The sequence below is a fragment of the Saimiri boliviensis genome, chromosome 8, assembly GCF_048565385.1.
Source record: "Saimiri boliviensis isolate mSaiBol1 chromosome 8, mSaiBol1.pri, whole genome shotgun sequence".
Classification (NCBI taxonomy): Eukaryota; Metazoa; Chordata; class Mammalia; order Primates; family Cebidae; genus Saimiri; species Saimiri boliviensis.
In genome coordinates, this window is record NC_133456.1 from 30,586,710 (window position 1) to 30,610,071 (window position 23,362).

Here is a 23,362-nt window from a genome sequence, read left to right on the forward strand (position 1 = left end):
GTCATGTTAGAATATCAGGATAGCTAGCTGGCTTGTGGAGCCTAAAATCTCTATAAGAGAAAATAGACAAATTTTAATATAAAATGAAATGTGACAGTGGAAAGCCCAGAATGGCAGAGAGTAAAATAAAAATTCTAGATAATGGAGTTTCTGTCAAAAGAGAGTAAAAATAAAAACGTAGAGAAAGCTAATATGTAAGAGAATAATAGTTAATCAAAGATAAATTACCTCTTCTATTTTACTTGTGGCCAATCAGCTCTATATACGTTACTCAACTAACTTTAGACAATATTTTTGTCTGTTGATTTATAAAATACAATGAGATAGTAGAGTGGGGTTAAGATGACTCTAAAACATTATAGCTATCTGAAAATTATGAAATCATTTCAAAATTTTTCATTTGATTTCTCAAATCAATAATTATATATCTTTAGTGTATGTCTACAAAAGAAAAAGTATGTTAGCAGGAAGTATTTTCAAGAAAAATTAAATACCAAATTTGAAAATATTCTTTTCTAATTTTTAAAAAAGAACTAGAAGCTTTTATTGTACCAAATTATTTGAGAATATAATGCTCACCTACATAATTCACTTACATCCTATTTGATAAGCTGACCAATCTACTTTTCCCTAGAAATCACTCTGTAAGATTTCCTTTTCTCTTCCATTTTGTACTGTGTGTGGCACCAAACATTATCAATGGGACATTTGCTAATCTTTTGCTGGTTGTATAACCAAAAAGGGGGGCTTTTAAACAAAGTTTCTATCCAAACCTATATGTAAAATGCATGTACTATTTTCTATTTATTATTCTATCTTAATATTCTGATGTAAATATTTGAGTTACAAGCAAAATAAGTAAAAATACTTTAACTTATTTTACCTCAGTTGATTTGAGTAATAGTTTTGCACCAGTGATTTGATACGGTAAGTGACCCACCTACTAATGGTGCTACTAAAAAGCATGTTTATTATTTCTATAAAACATATATTTATATTATTTATAAGATTTATCCACATTTAAAAAGCATTTCTAATATAGTTATTTATGAAATACTATGAAAGATTTTACCTTTGTTTATTGCTTTGTTTTGCAAAAGAAGGCCACAACTTAAGAGAATGTAGTATCTTTTCATAAATATTAAGCTTAACTGTATACCATAAATATTAATAAAAGCCATAAATATCTATTTTTTTCTTGTGTAAAAGCAGGTGAATTTATTCTCATCCCCTAATACTAATCTCAACATAGAATAAGGAATAATTTGCCTCCCCCGCTTTTTTGCATACACATTAGAAATAGGTCCTCTCCAATATTGAAAGGAAGTAAAACCTCTTCTGCTCTAATTACAACTCTGCATCAGAATAGTCTGGGTCTGAAGTTAGTTGTTAATATATATGCATTTCTTTTTAAATTACTGAGTGATTGAATAAAAAGTTATTTACTCAGAAAAGTGCTCAGGGAACCACTCATTGTTAACTGTACTAAATATTTAATTATAACATTAAGTCCTCATAAGTTATGTCCTCATTTTATTAATGAGGTTAAATAACAGCTAAGCAGCAACATTTAAGGAAAATTGAGATCTATCAGACTCCAAAGCCTATGGCTTCTAAACGCTCCTATATATTGCCTCTAGTAATAAATAGCTACAATTTACTGAATGCTTACAATGTGGTATATAGTGTGCTGTGTGTATATATAAAGTAAATTTTGTGTAATCCTCACAACAACCTTGACGAGGAAAGTACTATTAGTCCCATTTATACATAAGGAATTTAAGATTAATGCAGATTAAACTTGTTCAGGGTCAAGCAGCTAGTGAGTACCAGGACAAAGATTCAAAACCAGTTTCAAAAGCCCATGTTTCTCATTTTTAGTTTAATGTTTCCCAAACTGTAGAATACAACTTCGTAGTTGTTCAGCATTAAAACATTAAATTTGATAATTTGATAAGCACTTGCAAAACTGCATCTCTGTTTAGAAATTTTGCATTTCATGGCATATGTTAAAAATTCTGAGAAATCATAAGGTAAACAATCCAATTTACTTTTATAGAATTTGTAATTTCTCAAATTTATTAGATTACAGATCCCTTTTATTCCATGAATATCATTAGTGGTCAAAGGAACACAGTTGCTTGGTAATGCTGTACCACACTAAATGTTGTACTGCACTGAACTGTCTCAGGTGTTACTTAATACAAAGATTCTATTAAGGAATTCCTATCAGATAGATTCTTATAAAAGAAATAAATAACCATATACTTGAAATGTCCTCAGACTTAAAGAAAGCATTAATAAAAAATAACAAATTATGAATAGAAAACTTGGATGAATCTCAAAGGCAGTCTACTGAATGAAAGAAGCTAGGCTTAAAAGGTTGCATAATATATAACTGCATTTATATAACAGTCCCCAAAAGGCAAAACTATAGTGACGGAGAACAAATCAGTGGTTGCTAAGCTTTAGAAGTTGGGGAGAGGAGTGACTATAAAGGAACACAATAGGAGAGTTGTAAGAAATGATGGCAATATTTTTTATTCTTATTGTGGTGGTAGTTTTAGAAATCTATACATGTGTTTAAAAACATGAAATTGTATATCAAAAGTTAATTTTACTGTACATATAATTTGTAAAATACATAAAATAAACAGGATTAAAATTTTGTCCCCATGAAGGCAACAAGATTAAACAAGTTGTCTAACATAATAAATATTAAATGCTAACATATTTTGAGTATTTATGATACTGTAGGCATTACATGCAGAATTTTACATGCATTTTTTTATTTAATCCTTATCACATCCCAGTGAGATAATTACTCCATTTGACAGATGGGTATATTGAGGCTTAGAGAACTTAATTATACATAAAGCCTGTTAGTAGGCTGCTATGATAGGAACAGATTAAAAGACTCCCAGAAAATAACTTTCTTTAGCTTCAGAAAACCTAATAATTCTAGCGGTAGTTGGTATATAAATCAATATTCCTTTCTTGTAGAGGATAAAATTATCAAACCTAGAGGCCATCTTAGTTGGAGTGTCAGTAAGCATATTGGTGTTTGGGGACAAATAATTCCCATATACACGTCTGTTTATCCCTGAAAATGTAAAGCAAGTCTGTGAATGGCTGGTCTGACATAAAAGCGAGAAGAAAACACATCCCTTACATGTGCTACCTATGCAGTCCAGTAAGAGACCCTATTGCTGCAGCTTATATGGTAGAGCTCTTCCTAAGTTTTCTGTTTCTGTGACAGCCATCGTGACTTTTAACTGTACAGTTTCTGCTGTGTAATAGGTAGAGCAGGGCTATAGCTATGTAATTCCACTTCCTAACTGTGGCCCATTTTACTGTGTCAATAAATTTTAGTAATCTTAACCTCACTGCCCCTCTGCTTTTTAACCTCCTTATGTGCTAAGCTCCAGAGGTGACTTTTCTAATAAAGTAGTAACACAAAAAATAGAAGCAATTTATTAATGTACACAAGTAGATGGGATGATAGTAACTATGATCAATAATATGATTATTCTGCATTAAAAATATGAAGAATTACTTTACACATAGCTGGGTTATCATTGACTAGAAAAAAGTAAAGAATACTTGAATACTTTAAACAACATGGAATGATGACAATAGTAATAGTAACATATGTATTAAGAAACCCACTATGTATCTTCATCAAATGGAGGACATTGCATGCTGTATCCATTATTTCACTTAATTCTCATGAACATCACAGTGAGATAAGAACTGTTGATAAGAAAACTAAACTTTAAAATAGTTAATTAAAATTTTCAAGGTCGCATAAGTATCTTACTTCAAAGCCAATGATTTTAATTATTATTTTACTCTGCCTTAACTTGAGTTTCTGATTTCTAAAAATATGTTCCCTTCACTTTCATCTCTTCCTCCCTTTGCTTGGCATCATCTGATCATACGTAAAGTCCCATCTCAGGCATCTCCTTGCCAAAGAATCTTCCTGATCTCTCTTCAGGTTCTCTTCCCTACTCCCCTCAAGGCTGGCTTAGGTGCTCTTTTTGTGTGCTCCCATAGCATATCTCTATAAAAGTAACTTCCATGTTGTATAGAAACCACTAGTTTATGTCCTTGCCTCTACTGCTAGAACATAACAAATTCTAAAGCAGGCAATAATCTCATTTCAGAACATAAAACAAATCACATAGCACAGGGTATATAGTAATAACTAATAAATGTTTTAACTGAATTAAACTGAATACTGTTGAGCATCTCATAGAAATATATTTTTTAAAAGACCTCTGAACAACAAAATAGATGTCATAAAGTCCATGCATATATACTTTGTCAAGAAAGAACCTGTCAGGCCTTCATATGAATCTATTTGCTCTCATGTTACAAATTTGACTTTCAAGTTTCTTAGTCTATAGAAAATCAAAGACTAGATAAAAGTAGATAACACAATAAAAATTATAAGAAATCCTCATGCCCTAAAACTGAAGGAAAGAAAAAATATTTTTAAAAAATATATAAAAGTGAAGCAGAATCTAGGCTGGCAAGATGACTAAATAGGAACAGTTCCAGTCTGCAGCTCCCAGCTAGATCAACACAGAAGGTTGGTGATTTCTGCATTTCCAAATGAGGTACCTGGCTCATCTAGTTGGGACTGGTTAGTAAGTAGATGTAAACCACAGAGGATGAGCTGAAGCAGGGTGGGGCTTTGCCTCACCCGGGAAGCGCAAGGGGTCAAAGAATTCCCTCCACTAACCAAGGGAAGCTACCATGAGGAATAGTGCATTCTGTCCCAGATACTATGCTTTTCTCATGATCTTCACAACCTGTGCAGCAGGAGACTGCCTGGGGTGCCTACACCACTAGGACCCTGGGTTTCAAGCACAAAACTGGGCGATCATTTGGGCAGACACTAAGCTAGCTGTAGCTTTTTCCTTCCATACCACAGTGGTATCTGGAATACCAGTAAGACAGACCATTCACTCCTGAAAAAAGGAATGAAACCAGGGAGCCAAGTGTTCTAGCTCACACTTGGATAGATCCTACCCTCACAAAGCCCAGCAAGCTAAGATCCACTGGCTTGAAATTCTTGCTGCTAGCACAGCAGTCTGAAGTTGACCTAGGATGCTCAAGGTTGGTGGGGGGAGGGGCCTCTGCCATTACTGAGGCTTGAGTAGGCAGTTTTCCCCTCACAGTATAAACAAAATCATTGGGAAGTTCCAACTGGGCAGAGCCCACCACCGCTCAGCAAAGCCACTGTAACCAGACTGTCTCTCTACATTCCTCCTCTCTGGGCAGGATATCTCTGAAAGAAAGGCAGCAGCCCCAGTCAGGGGCTTATAGATCAAACTCCCATCTCCCCTGGGACAGAGCACCTGAAGGAAAGGACGGCTGTGGGTGCAGCTTCCATAAACTTAAATATTCCTGCCTGCTGGCTCTGAAGAGAGCAGCAGATCTCCTAGGGCACTGCTTGAGCTCTGCTAACAGACAGACTTCCTCTTCAAGTGAGACCCTGATGCCTGTGGCTGCTGGCTGGCAGACATCTCCCAGCAGGGGTCAACAGACACCTTATACAGGAGAGCTCCAGCTGGCATCTGGCAGATGCCCCTCCAGTACAAAGCTTCCAGAGGAAGGAACAGGCAGCACTCTTTGCTGTTCTGCAGACTGCTGGTGATACCCAGGCAAACAGGGTCTGGAGTGGACCTCCAAAAAACTCCAGCAGAGGGACCTGTTAGAATGAAAACTAACAAACAGAAAGGAATACCGTTAACATCAACAAAAAGGAAAACCAAACAAAAACCCAATCAGAAGGTCACCAACATTAAATATCAAAGGTAGACAAATCCACAAAGATGAGAAAACACCAGCACAAAAGAGCTGAAAATTCCAAAAACCCGAATGCCTCTTCTGCAAAGAATCACAAGTCCTTGTCAGCAAGGGAAAAAAACTGGAGAATGACTGACAAAGACAGAAATAAGCTGCAGGAGGTGGGTAATAACAAATTCCTATGAGCTAAAAAAGCATGTCCTAACCCAATTCAAGGATGCTAAGAACCTTGAAGAAAGATTAGAGAAACTGCTAACTAGAATAACCAGTTTAGAGAAGAATATAAATGACCCAATGGAGCTGAAAAGCACAGCACAAGAACTTCGTGAAATATACACAAGTATCAATAATCGAATTGATCAAGCAGAATAAAGCTTATCAGAGAGAAAAAAGATGAAAAGGAACAAACAAAGCTTCCGAGAAATATGGGACTATGTGAAAAGACCAAACCTATATTTAATTGGTGTACCCGAAATTGACAGGGAGAAGGAAACCAAGTTGGAAAACACTTTTCAGGATAATATCCTGAAATTAATATCCCAGTAAAGAGGAGAACTTCCCCAACCTAGCAAGACAGGCCAAAATTCAAACTCAGGAAATAGAACACCACAAAGATAAACCTCAAGAAGAGCAACCCCAAGACAAATAATTGTCAAATACACCAAGGTTGACATGAAGAAAAAAATGTTGAGAGCAGCCAGAGAGAAAGGTCGAATTACCCACAAAGGGAAGCTCATTAGACTAACAGTGGATCTCTACGCAGAAACACTACAAGCTAGCAGAGGGTGGGGGCCAATATTCAACACTCTTAAAGAAAAGAATTTTCTTTTCTTTTCTTTCTTTCTTTCTTTCTTTCTTTGTTTTTTAAATATTTTACTGCATTTTAGGTTTTGGGGTACATGTGAAGAACAGGCAAGATTGTTGCATAGATACATACATGGCAGTGTGGTTTGCTGCCTTCCTCCCCATCACCAATATCTAGAATTACCATGTCATCCCTCCCCAACTCCCTACACCCACTGTCCCTCACCTAGTTCATCCCCACCAACAGTCCCCAGTGTGTGATGCTCCCTTCCCCATGTCCATGTGTTCTCATTATTCAATACCCACCTATGAGTGAGAACATGCGGTGTTTGATTTTCTGTTCTTGTGTCAGTTTGCTGAGAATGATGGTTTCCAGGTTGATCCATGTCCCTACAAAGGACACGAACTCATTGTTTTTTATGGCTGCATAGTATTCCATGGTGTATATGGTCCACATTTTCTCTGCCCAGTCTATCATTGATGGGCTTTTGGGTTGGTTCAAAGTCTTTGCTATTGTACAGTGCTGCAATGAATATTCGTGCACATGTGTCCTTATAATAGAACACTTTATATTCCTTTGGATATATACCCAGTAATGGGATTGCTGGGCCAAATGGAATTTCTATTTCTAGGTCCTTGAGGAATTGCCACACTGTCTTCCACAATGGCTGAACTAATTTACACTCCCACCAACAGTGTAAAAGTGTTTCTATTTCTCCACATCCTCTCCAGCATCTGTTGTCTCCAGATTTTTTAATGATCGCCATTCTAACTGGCATGAGATGGTATCTCAATGTAGTTTGGATTTGCATGTCTCTAATGACCAGTGATCATGAACATTTTTTCATATGTTTGTCTTCTTTTGTAAAGTGTCTGTTCATATCTTTTGCCCACTTTTGAATGGGCTTGTTTTTTTCTTGTAAATCTGTTTTTGTTCATTGTGGATTCTGGATATTAGCCCTTTGTCAGGTGAGTAGATCGCAAAAATTTTTTCCCATTCTGTTAGTTGCCAATTCACTCTAATGACCGTTTATTTTGCTGTGCAGAAGCTCTGGAGTTTGATTAGGTCCCATTTGTCTATTTTGGCTTTTGTTGCCAATGCTTTTGGTGTTTCAGTCATGAAGTCCTTGCCTACGCCTTTGTCCTGAACGGTTGTGCCTAGATTTTCTTCTAGGGTTTTTATGGTGTGGGGTCTTATGTTTGTCTTTAATCCATCTGGAGTTAATTTTAGTGTAAGGTGTCAGGAAGGGGTCCAGTTTCTGCTTTCTGCACATGGCTAGCCAGTTTTCCCAACACCATTTATTAAACAGGGACTCCGTTCCCCATTGCTTGTTTTTGTCAGGTTTGTCAAAGATCATCAGATGGTTGTAGATGTGTGGTGTTGCCTCTGAGGCCTCTGTTCTGTTCCATTGGTCTACATCTCTGTTTTGGTACCAGTACCATGCTGTTTTGATTACTGTAGCCTTGTAGTATAGTTTGAAGTCCGGTAGCGTGATGCCTCCAGCTTTGTTCTTTTTGCTTAAAATTGACTTGGCTATGTGGGCTCTCTTTTGGTTCCAGATGAAGTTTAATGTGTTTTTTTCCAATTCTGTGATGAAGGTCATTGGTAGCTTGATCAGGATAGCATTGAATCTGTAAATTACTTTGGGCAGTGTGACCATCTTCATGATATTGATTCTTCCTAACCATGAGCATGGAATGTTTCTCAATCTGTTTGTGTCCTCTCTTATTTTGTTGAGCAGTGGTTTGTAGTTCTCCTTGAAGAGGTCCTTTACGTTCCTTGTTAGTTGTTTTCCTAGGTATTTTATTCTCTTTGTAGCAATTGTGAATGGCAGTTCGTTCTTGATTTGGCTCTCTTTAAGTCTGTTATTGGTGTATAGGAATGCTTGTGATTTTTGCACATTGATTTTGCATCCTGAGACTTTGTTGAAATTGCTTATCACTTTCAGGAGATTTTGGGCAGAGATGATGGGGTATTCTAAATATACAATCATGTCATCTGCAAATAGAGACAATTTGACTTCCTCCTTTCCTAATTGAATATGCTTTATTTCTTTTTTCTTGCCTGATTGCTCTGGCTAGAACTTCCAATACAACATTGATAGGAGTGGTGAGAGATGGCATCCTTGTCTAGGGCCAGGTTTCAAAGGGAATGCTTCCAGTTTTTGCCCATTCAGTATGATATTGGTTTTGGGTTTGTCGTAAATAGCTTTTATTATTTTGAGATACATTCCATCTATACCTAGGTTATTGAGGGTTTTTAGCATAAAGGGCTATTGAATTTTGTCAAAGGCCTTCTCTGCATCAATGGAGATAATCATGTGGTTTTTGTCTTTGGTTCTGTTTATGTGGTGAATTACGTTTATAGACTTGTGTATCTTGAACCAGCCTTGCATTCCCAGGATGAAGCCCACTTGATCATGGTGCATAAGCTTTTTGATGTGCTGTTGCAATCAATTTGCCAGTATTTTATTGAAGATTTTGCATCTATGTTCATCATGGATATTGGCCTGAAATTTCCTTTTCTTGTTGAGTCTCTGCCAAGTTTTCGTATCAGGATGATGTTGGTCTCATAAAATGATTTGGGAAGGATTTTCTCTTTTTGGATTGTTTGGAATAGTTTCAGAAGGAATGGGACAAGCTTTTCTTTGTGTGTCTGATAGAATTCGGCTGTGAACCCATCTGGACCTGGGCTTTTTTTGGGTGGTAGGCTCTTAATTGCTACCTCAACTTCAGCCCTTGTTATTGGTCTATTCAGAGTTTTGACTTCTTCCTGGTTTAGGCTTGGGAGGATGCAAGTGTCCAGAAATTTATCCATTTATTCCAGGTTTACTAGTTTATGTGCATAGAGTTGTTTGTAATAATCTCTGATGGTGGTTTCTATTTCTGTGGAATCTGTGGTGATATCCCCTTTATCATTTTTTATTGCATCTATTTGATTATTCTCTCTTTCCTTTTTTATTCATCTGGCTAGTGGTCTATTTTGTTGATCTTTTCAAAAAACCAGCTCTTAGGATTTATTGACTTTCTCAAGGGTTTTTTGTGTGTGTGTGTGTGTGTCTGTATCTCCTTCAGTTCTGCTCTGATCTTAGTTATTTCTTCTCTTATGCTAGCTTTTGAGTTTGTTTTTTTTTTTTTTTTTTTTTTTTGCTCCTCTAGCTCTGTCAATTTTTATGACAGGGTGTTGATTTTAGATCTTTCCTTGCTTCTCATGTGGGTACTTATTGCTATATATTTTCCTCTAGACACTGCTTTAAATTTGTACCAAAGATTCTGGTATGTTATGTCTTCATTCCCACTGGTTTTGAAGAGTATCTTTATATCTGCCTTCATTTCATTATTTTTCCAGTCAACATTCAAGAGCTAGTTGTTCAGTTTCCATGAAGTTGTGTGATCTGAGTTAGTTTCTGAATTCTGAGTTCTAGCTTGATTACACTGTGGTCTGAGAGACTGTTTGTTATGATTTCTGTTCTTTTGCATTTGCTGAAGAGTGATTTACTTCTGATTATGTGGTCAATTTTAGAGTAGGTGTGATGTGATGCTGAGAAAAATGTATATTCTGTGGATTTGGATTGGAGAGTTCTGCAATGTGTAATAGGTTTGCTTGGTCCAGGTCTGAGTTCAAATCCTGGATATCCTTGTTAATTTTCTGTCTTGTTGTTCTGTCTAATATTGACAGTGGAGTGTTAAAGTCTCACAATATTAATTGTGTGGGAGTCTAAGTCTCTTTGTAAGTCATTAAGAACTTCCTTTATGTAACTGGGTGCTCCTGTATTGGGTGTGTATATGTTTAGGATCATTAGCACTTCTTGTCGCATTGGTTCTTTTACCATTATGTAGTGTCCTTCTTTGTCTCTTTTGATCTTTGTTGCTTTAAAGTCTATTTTATCAGAGATGAGAATTGCAAATCCTGCTTTTTTTTTTTGCTCTCCATTTGCTTGGTAAATCTTCCTCCATCCCTTTATTTTGAGCCTATGCTCAAAATATCCTTGAATATGAGATGGGTTTCCTGGAGACAGCACACTGATGGGTTTTGGCTTTTTGTACAATTTGCCAGTCTGTGTCTTTCGATTGGGGCATTTAGCCCATTTACATTAAGGGTTAATATTTTTATCCATAAATTTGCTCCTGTCATTTTGATGCTAGCTGGTTGTTTTGCCTGTTAGTTGATGCAGTTTCTTCATTGTGTCCATGCTCTTTACCATTTGGTGTGCTTTTGGAGTGGCCGGTACTGCTTGTTCCTTTCTATATTTAGTGCTGCTTTCAGGAGCTCTTGTAAAGCAGGTCTGGTGGTGATGAAATCTTTGAGTAATTGCTTGTTCATAAATAATTTTATTTCTCCTTTGCTTATGAAACTTAGTTTGGCTGGATATGAAATTCTAGGTTAAAAGTTATTTTCTTTAAGGATGTTGAATATTGTCCCCCTCTCTCTTCTGGCTTGTAGAGTTTCTGCTGAGAGATCCACTGTTAGTCTGATGGGCTTCCCTTTGTGGGTGACCCGACCTTTCTCTCTGGCTGCCCTTAGCATTTTCTCCTTCATTTCAACCCTAGTGAATCTGAAGATTATATGCCTTGGGGTTGCTCTTCTTGAGGAGTATCTTTGTCACGTTCTCTGTATTTCCTGGACTTAAATATTGGCCTGTCTTGCTAGGTTGGAAAGTTTTCCTGGATAATATCCTGAAAAGTGTTTTCCAGCTTGGATTCATTCTCTCCATCACATTCAGGTACCCCTATCAAACATAGATTAGGTCTTTTCACATAGTCCCATATCTGTTGGAGGCTTTGTTCATTTCTTTTTACTCTTTTATCTTGCCTTCCCATTTTATTTCATTGAGTTGATATTCAACCTCTGATATATTTTCTTCTGCTTGGTTGATTCAGCTATTGAAACTTGTGTATGCTTCGTGAAATTCCCATGTTGTGTTTTTTAGCTCCATCAATTCATTTATATTCCTCTCTAAGCTCTTTATTTTTGTTAGCATTTTGTCAAACCTTTTTTCAAGATTCTTAGTTTCTTTGCATTGGGTTAGAACATGTTCTTTTAGCTCAGAGAAGTTTCTTATTATCCACCTTCTGAAGCCTGATTCCGTTAATTCATCAGACTCATTCTCCATCCAGCCTTGTTCCCTTGCTGGTGAGGAGTTTTGATGCCTTGTAGGAGGAGAAGTGTTCTGGTTTTGGGTGTTTTCATCCTTTTTGTGCTGGTTTCTTCCCATCTTTGTGGATTTATTTACCTGTGGTCTTTGTTGTTGGTGACTTTCAGATAAAGTCTCTCAGTGGACGTCCAGTTTGTTGATGATAAAGTTATTTCTTTGTGTTTCTTAGTTTTCCTTCTAACACTCAGGCCCCTCTGCTGTAGGACTGCTGGAGATTCATTCCAGGCTCTGCTTGCCTGGGGATCACCTGCAGTGGCTGCAGTACAGAAAAGGTTACCTCCAGTTTCTTCTCCTGCTATCTTTGTCCCAGAAGGATACCCACCAGATGTCAGTTGAGCTCTCCTTTTTGAGGTGACTCTTTGGATATGTGGGGTCAGGGAGCTACTTGAGGAGACAGTCTGTTCTTTATAGGAGCTCAAGTGCTGAGCTGTGAGCTCCATTGTTCCATTCAGAGCTGCCGAGCAGGTATGTTTAAGTCTGCTGCAGCAGAACTCATAACTACCTTTTTTCCCCAGGTTCTCTGTCCTGGGAAGGTAGGGCTTTATTTATAAGTTTCTGTTGTGCTGCTGCTTTTCAGGGCTGCCCTACCCAGTGAGGAGGCAGCCTAGTCACAGTCTGGCCAGCAGAGGCTTTTCTTAGCTGCTGTGGGCTCTGCCCAGCTGCCGTGTGAACTTCGCTGCTGTCCTGTTTATAGGGGTATAGTCAGAACTGCCTTGACAATGGCAGCCCACTTCTGTAATGGTGGACTCTCTCTGTTATGGCTGACTGTCTCAGCAATGGTGGGCTGCTTCGGCAGTGGTGGACCACCTCAGTAGTGGTGGACTGCCTCAGTAATGGCAGATGCCTCTCCTCTTCAGAGCTGGACTGTTCCGTGTTTAGCTCTGCTTGCTGTGAGACTCTCAATTCAGAGCGTTTCAGATTGCTGGTCTTTGTGGGTGTGGGACCAACCGAGCCTGTTCACCTGGCTCCCTGTCTCAGACCCCCTTTTTTTTCAGTTGAATAGGTGGCTCTGTCTCCCAGGCATTCTAGCCACCAGTTCAAAAGGTGCCCAGATTTGTGTGAGATTTTATGCAGATGAAAGAGCCGCACTTGGGAGTTGTGGCGCTTTTCTGCCCAGGAATCTCCTGGCCTGGCTCCCTGTTTTTGTCCCCTTTTTATCAGTTGTATGGGCAACTCTGTCTCCCAGGCATTCCAGTCACCTGCTGAAAAGGTGCCCAATTCTGTGTGATTTCCTGTGTGGTGACCCACTGTGCTGGCTGAAACAGCCACGCTGGAGATTCATTGCGCATTTTCACCTGGGAATCTCCTGGCCTGGCTCCCAGTTTTAGTTCCCTTTTTATCAGTTGAATGGGTGACTCTGTCTCCCAGGCCCTCCAGTCACCAGCTGAAATGGTGCCGGGACCCGTGTAAGTATTTTGAGTGGAGACCCGCCACGCTGGCCAAAACAGCTGCACTGGCAACTCATGCAGATCCTCCACCTGAGAATCTTCTGGTCTGTAGGCAATAAAAATCCTTTTGGAAATGTGGCATCCTGTCACCCTCTGTGCTCTCACTGGGAGCTGCAATTCAGAGCTGCTCCTAATCAGCCATCTTGGATCCCTCTTCAAGAAAGGAATTTTTGACCCATAATTTTACATCCAGCCTATGCTTTATAAGCGAATAAAAAATAAAATCCTTTACAAACAAGCAAATGCTGAGAGATTTTGTACCACCAAACCTGCCTTACAACAGCTCCTGAAGGAAGCACTAAACATAGAAAGAAAAAACCAGGACTAGCCACTGCAAAAACATACCAACCTGAAAAGATCATTGACACTATGAAGAAACTGCATCAACAAATGGGCAAAATAACCAGCTAGCATTATAATGACAGGATCAAATTCACACATAACAATATTAACCTTAAATGTAAATGAGCTAAATGCCCCAATGAATAGACACAGACTGGTAAATTGTATAAAGAGTCAAGACCCATCAATGTGCTGTATTCAGGAGACCCATCTAACTAGCAAAGACACACATAGGTGCAAAATAAAAAATGGAGGAAAATTTACCAAGCAAATGGAAAGCAAAAAAAAGCAGGTGTTGCAAGACTAGTCTCTAATAAAACAGACTTTAAATCAACAAAGATCAAAAAAGACAAAGGGTAATGGTAAAGGAGTCAATGTAACATGCTTTAAATATAATATTTTACTTCATATTATTCTTTTCTAATATCTTAAAATTCAGTACTTTTTATTACATTAATATACATAACTTTATCTTTCCAACAAACTGTAATCTTCCAACTTCAGAATGTAAGATCTTAACGTGCAGAGACTTGGTTACATATTTAGTTCTTTCACATGCAATAGCAATGGACATATTCCTTCTGCTTAATAAATCCTGCTACTTATAATATGCATGGCCAAAAGTCCTTTACTGTTAAAATTAGTGTGTATAGTACTTATCTAGATGCTTAAAAGAATTCTCAAATAATTAACTTTTAATTTGCAATATTCATAATAATAATCATCAGAGACACATCTATTAGGCAACAAAAAGTCAGTTATTGTTAATGTAGAGGATCCACTTATATTTATAATTATGTAAAACTTTAAACAATATATTAACATTAAAGATCATCTGCCCTTTTTGTCTGTGCTTCATATCCCTTTTTCCCTAAATTAAAAATGCATACCTGTTTTTGCAGGTCTTGTATTCTACTTTAAGAATTGGTTTACAAGATTCAGATTTTCTTCCTTCTCTTTGACTTTTTCCTAAAGGAAAAACACAAGATTTAATTAAATCTAATTTAAATTCTATTCATCTTTAAGAATTTAAAAATTTGAAGGAATTTAAAGATAGAGGAATAATAATGTAATTACGTGTTTGTCATAACAGGATAAACTCATGTCTATGAATCCTAATATTTTTGTTGAATTTGCAAATAATCTTTAGAGTTGCAATAATTATCTGCTATATAATTATCTGTAAAATTATACAACTTTTATTACTTTATATTCTTCTCACATAAATCTAATTTCATGTGGAGTTATTTTAATTATGTAAGTTTGAAGACAAAATAAGTTTAGAATTGAAGACACACACATACATACTTATCTATATAATGAAATGTATTACTATTGCTATGGTTTGAATGTGTTCTCCAAAACACATGTGTTGGAAACTTAATTCTCAATGCAGCAGGGTGAAGAATAGGATGTTTAAGAGATGATTAGGTCATGGGGGCTTTGCTCTCATGTATGAATTAAGACAGTTATTGTGAGAATGGGTTAGTTATTATGGCAGTGGGTTTCTGATGAAAGGATTAGCTGAGTCCCCTTCCCTCTCTTGCAAATATCTTGACATGTGTTATCTTCTACCTTGTTATTACACAGTAAGAAGTCCCTCATCAGATGTTGCCCCACAATCTTGGATTTTCCAACCTCCAGAATCACAAGCCAAATAAACCTCTATGTTTATAAATTGCATAGTGCGTGGTATACTGTTATAGCAGAATTAAATAGACTAAGACAATGATGACAATCCATACTAGAATCAATATTTTATCTACATGTAAGCCCCTTTCAGAGAAATACTTGCTATGTAAAGCATATAATGAACTATCAAAATCATTCTATTTCCATCAAATACATTTTTTAAAACTTCCATTAGACAATGAATGTAGATACTGTATTTCATGATTTTTAAAAATCATTTTAATGATGCATTCAGTTTGCATAAAGGAAAAATGATAATTTCTTATAAGGGACGAGTTGTGCTGTTTAGACTCCATAAGATTTTGAAGAAAGGATCAAAAAGAGAAGGAAATAGAAGTGAAGCTACTTCTGCATAGAACATGTTTATCTTTCTAGTTATGCTTTCAGTTTATGTCTCATTTTGATTAAATTGGAATGTGTTCTATAATGCAGTTCTTGTTTCTTTTTATTTTTCAGTGAGTACCCTTATTTATTGATGTATTACCATAGTTGTTTATAGTCACATGTCTATTATGTAGAGAGAAGCTTACATGCACATAGGTTTAAATTTTCAGATTAGCTTCAGAATGACATAAGCAAATCCAAATAGGATATCTAGGTAGTTTTATTCAACTTATTTAAAGGGCAAGGACTTAACAAACAACAAATCAACATCTGCTGCTTGGCATGCTTTCTGAAATTGGTTTTTCTTTATTTTACCTTATGTTGACTAAAGAAGAAACAAATAATATAAAATTGACCATAATCATTCACATTGTACAAAAAAATACTTATCTGTGCCATATGTAAAATAGAATTGCTGACATTATATGTAGATCATGATGCCTTACAAAGAGAAGACTTTTGCTCAGGGACTTGTCTGAAAAATAGTGCTAAGACTGAGAAATAGATGGTTGGAGATTACTGACTTTGGTAATGATATGGGAATAGAGAGAAATTAAAAAGTGACACAGCCAGGGAAGAGATTCACTCCCCTTAGTTTATATGTCTTTTCTATCTAGCACTTCACTAAATTATCAAACCATTAATTGAACAAACAGTATCTATGCAGTCATTTGTATATATTAAGGCATTTTAATCAATATACATAAGAGTCATCAATTGATTTCAGTGGAAAAGAATAATGATATAATTACTTGTTTAGCTAACATTTCCCATCAATTTCCATCTCTAACAGTTTATTCATGGGACAGAATTTTTGTGCTTTGATTATACATACTGACTGTCAATAATTGAAACATAATTAAATGTCATGTTTTGTGTAAGAAGATTATTAACAATTACATTTCCTACTATTCCTAACATTCAGAGCACTGTGCCAAGTGTTATGATATTAAAAAACTAAATTCTGGAGGCTTAAAATTCAGCATATTAAAAAATTTTGTAAAAATGGCAATAAGTTATTATAATGAAATGAGTGATAAGCATAAAGTGCTGTAGAAGTTAAGATTAAAACTGGTTTCATTGACAGGCCAATTTGACTAGATTAAAAGGTTCATGAAGGGAAATTGTGAAAATACTGTTGATGAGGTACAAAGAAGCAAATCAACTTATCTGCAATATAGACAATGGAGAGTTATGAGAAGTTTTCAAGTTAGGGAGTGATGAGTGTAAAGCAGTGTTTCAAAAATATTAATGTGACTTCATTTAATATAGCAATTTTGAGGGTGTGAGAGACTAATGCTGGAAAAACAAGAAGGAGATTATTGCAACAACACAGAAAAAAAAAACAGAAAAAAAGAATGACAGAGTATGAACAATCTCAAAGAAATGTGGAATACCATTAATCACAAGAATATACATAATCAAAATAACAGAAGAAAAGGAAAGAAAGCAATACAAAAATTTTTTTTTAAAATACTGGTTGAAAACTTGCCTAAATTTGATGAAAATATTATCTATGCTTTCAGAAGTTCAATAAACTCCAAGTAGGATAAAGAAATCTGTATCCAGACACATCCCAGTAAACATGCTTAAAACAAAAACAAACAAACAAACAAAAAACTTGAAAGCAGCAAGAGAAAAATGACTCCTTGTGTACAAAGAAACCCTATTAACAGCTAACTTTCAGAAACAATGGAGGCTGAAAGGCAGTGGAATGTGAAATGACATATTCAAAATAGTAGAAGAAAAAAATGTGTCAAACAAGAGTCGAATGTTAAGCAAAACTGTATTTCAAAAATAAAGAGGAAATAACGATATTTCCAGATAAATAAAAACTGAGAATTTGTTGATAACAAAGGTATCTTACAAAAAATGCTATAGAAAGTTCCTCAGGCTGAAAGAAAGTGACATCAGAGAGTAATTTAAATCCACACAAAGAACAGAGTATAAGTAAAGGTATCTAGGTAGATAATTAAATTGCATAATTGCATATTTATTATCCAATCACCTTTTAATGCATTAAAAAACCAACTGTATAAAACAATATGCATACAATTGTATTGTGGAATTGTATATATATTTCTCAATAACACAAAGGAGGTGGGTGAGAGTAAAGTTACATTGGAACAAGGAAAAGATACTAGTTGGTAATTTGAATTTGCAGCAACTAATGGAGAAAATCAAGAATGACAAGTAAAAATATATTACAGATTCTATAAATATATACTTGCTCTACATTTGTCATTTCCTTAATAGACATATAAGATTTAATAATTATTTAATTTAAACAATGTATTGTTGAATTTGTAGTACATATAGATACAACATGTATAACAAAAATGGTACAAAAAAAAGAAGGGGCAGGCACAGTGGCTCATGCCTGTAATCCCAGCAATTTGAGAGGCCAAGGTGGGTGGATTATTGGAGGTCAAAAGTTTGAGACCACTTGGGCCAACATGGTGAAATCCCGACTCTATTAAAAATACAAAAGTTACCTAGGCATGGTGGTACATGCCTGTAATCCCAGCTACTTGGGAGGCTGAGACACGAGAACACCTTGAACCCAGGAGGGGGCCAATATTCAACATTCTTAAAGAATTTTCAACCCAGAATTTCATATCCAGCCAAACTAAGCATCAAAAGCAGAGAAGTAAAATCCTTTCCAGACAAGCAAATGTTGAAAGATTTTGTCACCACCAGGCCTGCCTTACAAGAGCTCCTGAAGGAAGCACTAAATATGGAAAGAAAAACTAGTACTGGCCACTGCAAAAACACACCAAAATATATAGACCAATGACACTACGAAGAAACTGCCTTCTATGGGTTTAACAGAGCATTTTAATGTTTCCATTTCATCTCCACTATTGACTTATCATTTATACTTAAAAAAATTTTAGTGATTGTCCTAAGGCTTAAAATATACATTTTAAAACTTATAACTTAAAATGTATCAGTATGCTTACTTTGTCTCTTGAGACTGTGTGTATTTGCCTTGTCATACATCTCATAAATTTATGTGGAATGTTGAACATGTACAGGACAAGAAAATGGAGATAAATGGTTTTATGCTTGGAGATCAAAGAATTTTTTTTTCTAGTTCTTTAGTGTGAGGGTTAGCATTAATCTAGCCAGTAGTTAAACTGGGTTTGAAGTTTATTGTTACATGGTTACCTTCAGTGCACCAAAGCTTCAAATTTCTTGAGAGGTACCTGGTATTTAGGGTGTGAGAATTTTTCTCAATCTTTGTTCCCCAGAGAGCATCTGTCTCCTACAGTTTGTCAAGTTGTATCTACTGTTAATTTTTCTTGTTACATATCATATAGTTTAAATTAGAGAGCATCTGTCTCCTACAGTTTGTCAAGTTGTATCTACTGTTATTTTTTCTTGTTACATATCATATAGTTTAAATTTTCATAAACTGGTGTCTGAACAGTAGATATAATGTTCTCTTATTTGTACTGTGAACACAGTTTTTTTGCGGGATAAGCTTCAAAAGTGTTTCTCTTCCTCTTCTGGCAGTTGTGCAGACCTGGCATATATTCTTTCCACTCCTCTAAAAATAGTGTTGTCTGGGGATTTTTTTCCGGTTCCCTTTCCCCAGCTGCATTGAATTTCATCCAGTGTCCTAAATTGACTGTTTTGTTACTCTTCTCTGCAGGCTTTTGGCAGTAGAAGAAATAGAGAACATTTAGCTTTGGCTGCTGTTTACTTTCTCCAAGAACCCTGAAGGAAGCTTTCTCTGGATTTCCTTGTGGTTGTTTGGTAAGGTCATGGAGGAAAGTGCTGAAAGAGGGTACAAAGGCCTTATATCTGTAGCCCCAGGGGACTTTATATCTTCATATTAGCTCATACTCACTTTCGGAAATTCATTTAAAATATTTTGCGAAATATTCCTATTGGCTTTAGTGGCCTCCAAGGGTGTTTGCCCTAAGCAAGCAAAGATTCAGGTCTTGTTTCTCCCCGAATGCACCTTTCTCTCCCCAGATTTCAAATTACAGTTGACCCTTCAATAACATTGGTTTAAACTGCGTGGGTCAACTTATGCACAATAAGTTTTCAATAAATATGTTGGAAGCTTTTGGAGATTTGAGACAATTTGAAAAAACATACAGACAAACAATGTTAGTGTAAAAATATCAGAAAAAAAGGAAAAGCTACGTCATGAATATGTAGAATATCTATAAATACTAGTCTATATTATCATTTACTATCATAAAATATATACAAATCTATTATAAAAGTTAAAATTTATTAAAACTTTAAACACAAATACTTACAGAATGTACAGGTGACATTTGCAGTCAAGAGAAATAAAAAAACTGTATTGATGTCATTTTAAATCATAACTGTATAAAATTAACTATAGTCTATACTAGAATGCTGAAATAATTTCACAGCCACCTCCTATTGCTATTGCAGCAGCTGAAGTGTTGTAAATATCTGCTTAAAATTCCATGTGACACTAGTCATCTCTACATAAGCAGTTCATCGCTCCAGCAAATTGTATATCACAGTAAAAAGTGATCCTTCTGGTTCTCACATATTTTTCATTGTGTTTCGTGCAATATCAAAAACCTTAAATTGCACCACGGCACCCATACAAAGTGCCACTAATGATGCTGGAAATGTTCCCAACAAGCAGAAAAGAGTCACGACATTACAAGAAAAAGCTGAATTGCGTGGTACATATTATAAATCAGAGTCTGCAGCTGTAATTGTCCACCATTTCAGACGTAATTCATCTTGTAAAGAAACAACACAAACTTGTGATATTGATAAATACAGTTCAGTACTGTAAAAGTATTTTTTTCTTATGATTTTCTTTTCTCTAAGTTGCTTAATTGTAAGAATACAGTATATAATACATATAACATACAAAATAGGTATTAATCGATTATGTTATTTGTAAAGCTTCTGGTCAACAGTAGGCTATTAGTTGTTAAGTTTTTGGGAAGTCAAAACTTACAGATTTTTTATTGCATTGGTGGGGAGCTGCTGCCCCTAATGCCCATCTTGTTCAAGAGTCAACTGTAGTTGTTTGCACTACCACCTGAGTTCTCTGATAAGTTTAATAAAAGTTGTTAATTTGCAATTTGTACAGCCTTTTCTTGTTGTTGCTAAAAAAAAGAGCAACACTCTTTCTAGCTCTGTATCTAGAAGGTAAAACCCAAACTACCTGTGGTTGTTTTTGATGTGAATTTTTAGCAGCTTAAATATCTTTATTCTCTACTTTTTTTCTTTCATAACATCTTTTTATGGGGATGGATGCCAACTGTTGTTAATTTGAAATGTGTATTCTTTACAGACCAGAATTAACACATAGAAGCAAGGTTAGTTTAACATATTTCTTAGTTTTAGATCAACTTTTCATTTTGGCAAAATGCAGTTTTATTAATTATACTTCATTTATGTGTGTGAAGGTGTTGATATATATTCTGATTTTGTGATTTTCTTTTGTTTCTGGAGGACACTTAATTTTCAATGCTTGCTTCCTTCTTTCTCTTTACTACTTGGCCTCAAAGAGTCATATCCTCCTTTATTTCAGAAATGTTATCTCTGAAGACTGCTAATTCTGGTCTGGCATATTTTTAGGCTCTTTTGTTTTTCTGAAAAGTTTTATTTTGATATAGAATTAAGGAAATTTTACTAAAAAACAAACAAACAAACAAAAAAACACCTCTTCTATATCATTTAGCCAAATTGCCTAATTATTTCCACAACTGTCTTCTTGTGGAAAATCACATTCTTTCTCTTTATATACAATTATTTCACTTCTGAGCGATCTGAGAATAAGTTGCAGATATTGTGTCCTTTCATCTATAAATAAGTCAGAGAAACAAGAGAAAATCCTCTTTAAAGGAAAGCTTCCAAAATCCTCAGTCTAATCCTAGTCTATGTATTTGTATCAAGAAATGAGCTTTCAATCCAGTATCATTACACTAAAAGGAAGTTATTAGACACTATGATGAAAAATCAGCAGAAACAATAAACAGCTTTATACTTTTAATAATGACAGACATTAGAATAGTTAGATCCAGAATGTAGAATATGTGCATACATAATGATATTATTCCAAAGACCAAACAATTATTAGATTTGCAAATTATGAACCTGTAAAATTCTAATACGCAAAATTAACTTTAGAAATAAAAATTACAGAAATTTTTTAAAAATGTCTTCTTTTGGGAAAGTATATTTCATGCTTACCATCTCAGGTGAAATTTAAAAAAAAAACCTGACATATACAATATTTTATTTATTTCAGTAAGAATCAGTCAGGGCATCAAATCTTCTAAACTGCCTGTGATTAATCATTACTTCTTGTTTAAATAATTTTCCTATTATGTTCATCTTTGCTACATATTTGCTTATCTGATTTTGAAAGCCCTGTAATTATTTTTCTTTTTAAAAAATTATTTATTAAATCTTAAGTTCTGGGATACATGTGCAGAATGTGCAGGTTTGTTACATAGTTATACATGTGCTACTATGGTTTGCTGCACTCATCAACCCATTATCTAGGTTTTAAGCCCTGCGTGCATTAGGTATTTGTCCTAATGCTCTCCCTCCCATAAGCCCTCACCCCTGACAGGCCTCAATATGTGATATTCCCCTCCCTGTGTCCATCTGTGCTCATTGTTCACTTCCCACTTATGAGTGAGAACATGCGGTATTTGGTTTTCTGTTCCTCTGTTAGCTTGCTGAGAATAATGGTTTCCAGCTTCATCCATGTCCCTGCAAAGGATATGAACTCATTCTTTTTATGGTTTCATAGTATTCCATGGTATATATGTGCCATATTTTCTTTACTGATGAGCATTTGGGTTGGTTCCAAGTCTTTGTTATTGTAAATAGAGTGGCAGTAAACCTATGTGTGCAAGTGTCTTTATAGAAGAATGGTTTATAATCCTTTGGGTATATACCCAGTATTAGAATTGCTGGGTCAAATGGTATTTCTGGTTCTAGATCCTTGAGGAATCTCCACACTGTCTTCCACAATGGCTGAACTAATTTACACTCCCACCAACAGTGTGTAAGGATTCCTATTTCTCCACAACCTCTCCAGCACCTGTTGTTTCCTGACTTTTTAATAATTGCCATTCTAACTGGAGTGAGATGGTATCTCATTGTGATTTTGATTTGCATTTCTCTAATGCCCAGTGATAATGAGCTTTTTTTCTTATGTTTGTTGGCTGCATAAATGTCTTCTTTTGAAAAGCATCTGTTCATATCCTTTGCCCACTTTTTGATGGGGTTGTTTTTCTTGTAAATTTGTTTAAGTTCCTTGTAGATTCTGGACATTAGCCCCTTGTCAGATAGACAGATTGCAAAAATGTTCTCCCATTCTGTAGGTTGCCTGTTCATTCTGATATTTTCTTTTGCTGTGCAGAAACTCTTTAATTAGATCATTTGTCGATTTTGATTTGCTTTTGGTGTTTTAGTTATGAAGTCTTTGCCGATGCCTATGTCCTGAATGGTATTGCCTAGGTTTTCTTTTAGGGTTTTTATGGTTTTAGGTTTTACAGATAAGTCTTTATGGTTTTAGGTTTTACAGATAAGTCTTTAATTCATCCTGAATTAATTTTTGTATAAGGTATAAAGAAGGGCTCCAGTTTCAGTTTTCTGTACATGGCTAGCCAGTTTTCCCAGCACCATTTATTAAATAGGGAATCCTTTCCCTATTGCTTATTTTTTTGTCAGGGAAAACCCTGTAATTGT

The 23,362-nt window shown here is 35.6% G+C and overlaps 1 protein-coding gene across 7 annotated transcripts in view; it reads right to left on the minus strand.

The window, feature by feature from the left end:
- STXBP5L (syntaxin binding protein 5L) overlaps window positions 1-23,362 on the minus strand; it is a 413,694-nt gene that overhangs the window by 184,438 nt on the left and 205,894 nt on the right. For all 7 annotated transcript variants that reach the window (XM_074404291.1, XM_074404290.1, XM_074404292.1 and 4 more), the window contains exon 10: window positions 14,458-14,536. In XM_074404291.1, the coding sequence (XP_074260392.1) occupies window positions 14,458-14,536 (79 nt within the window). The remainder of the gene's footprint in view (window positions 1-14,457; window positions 14,537-23,362) is intronic.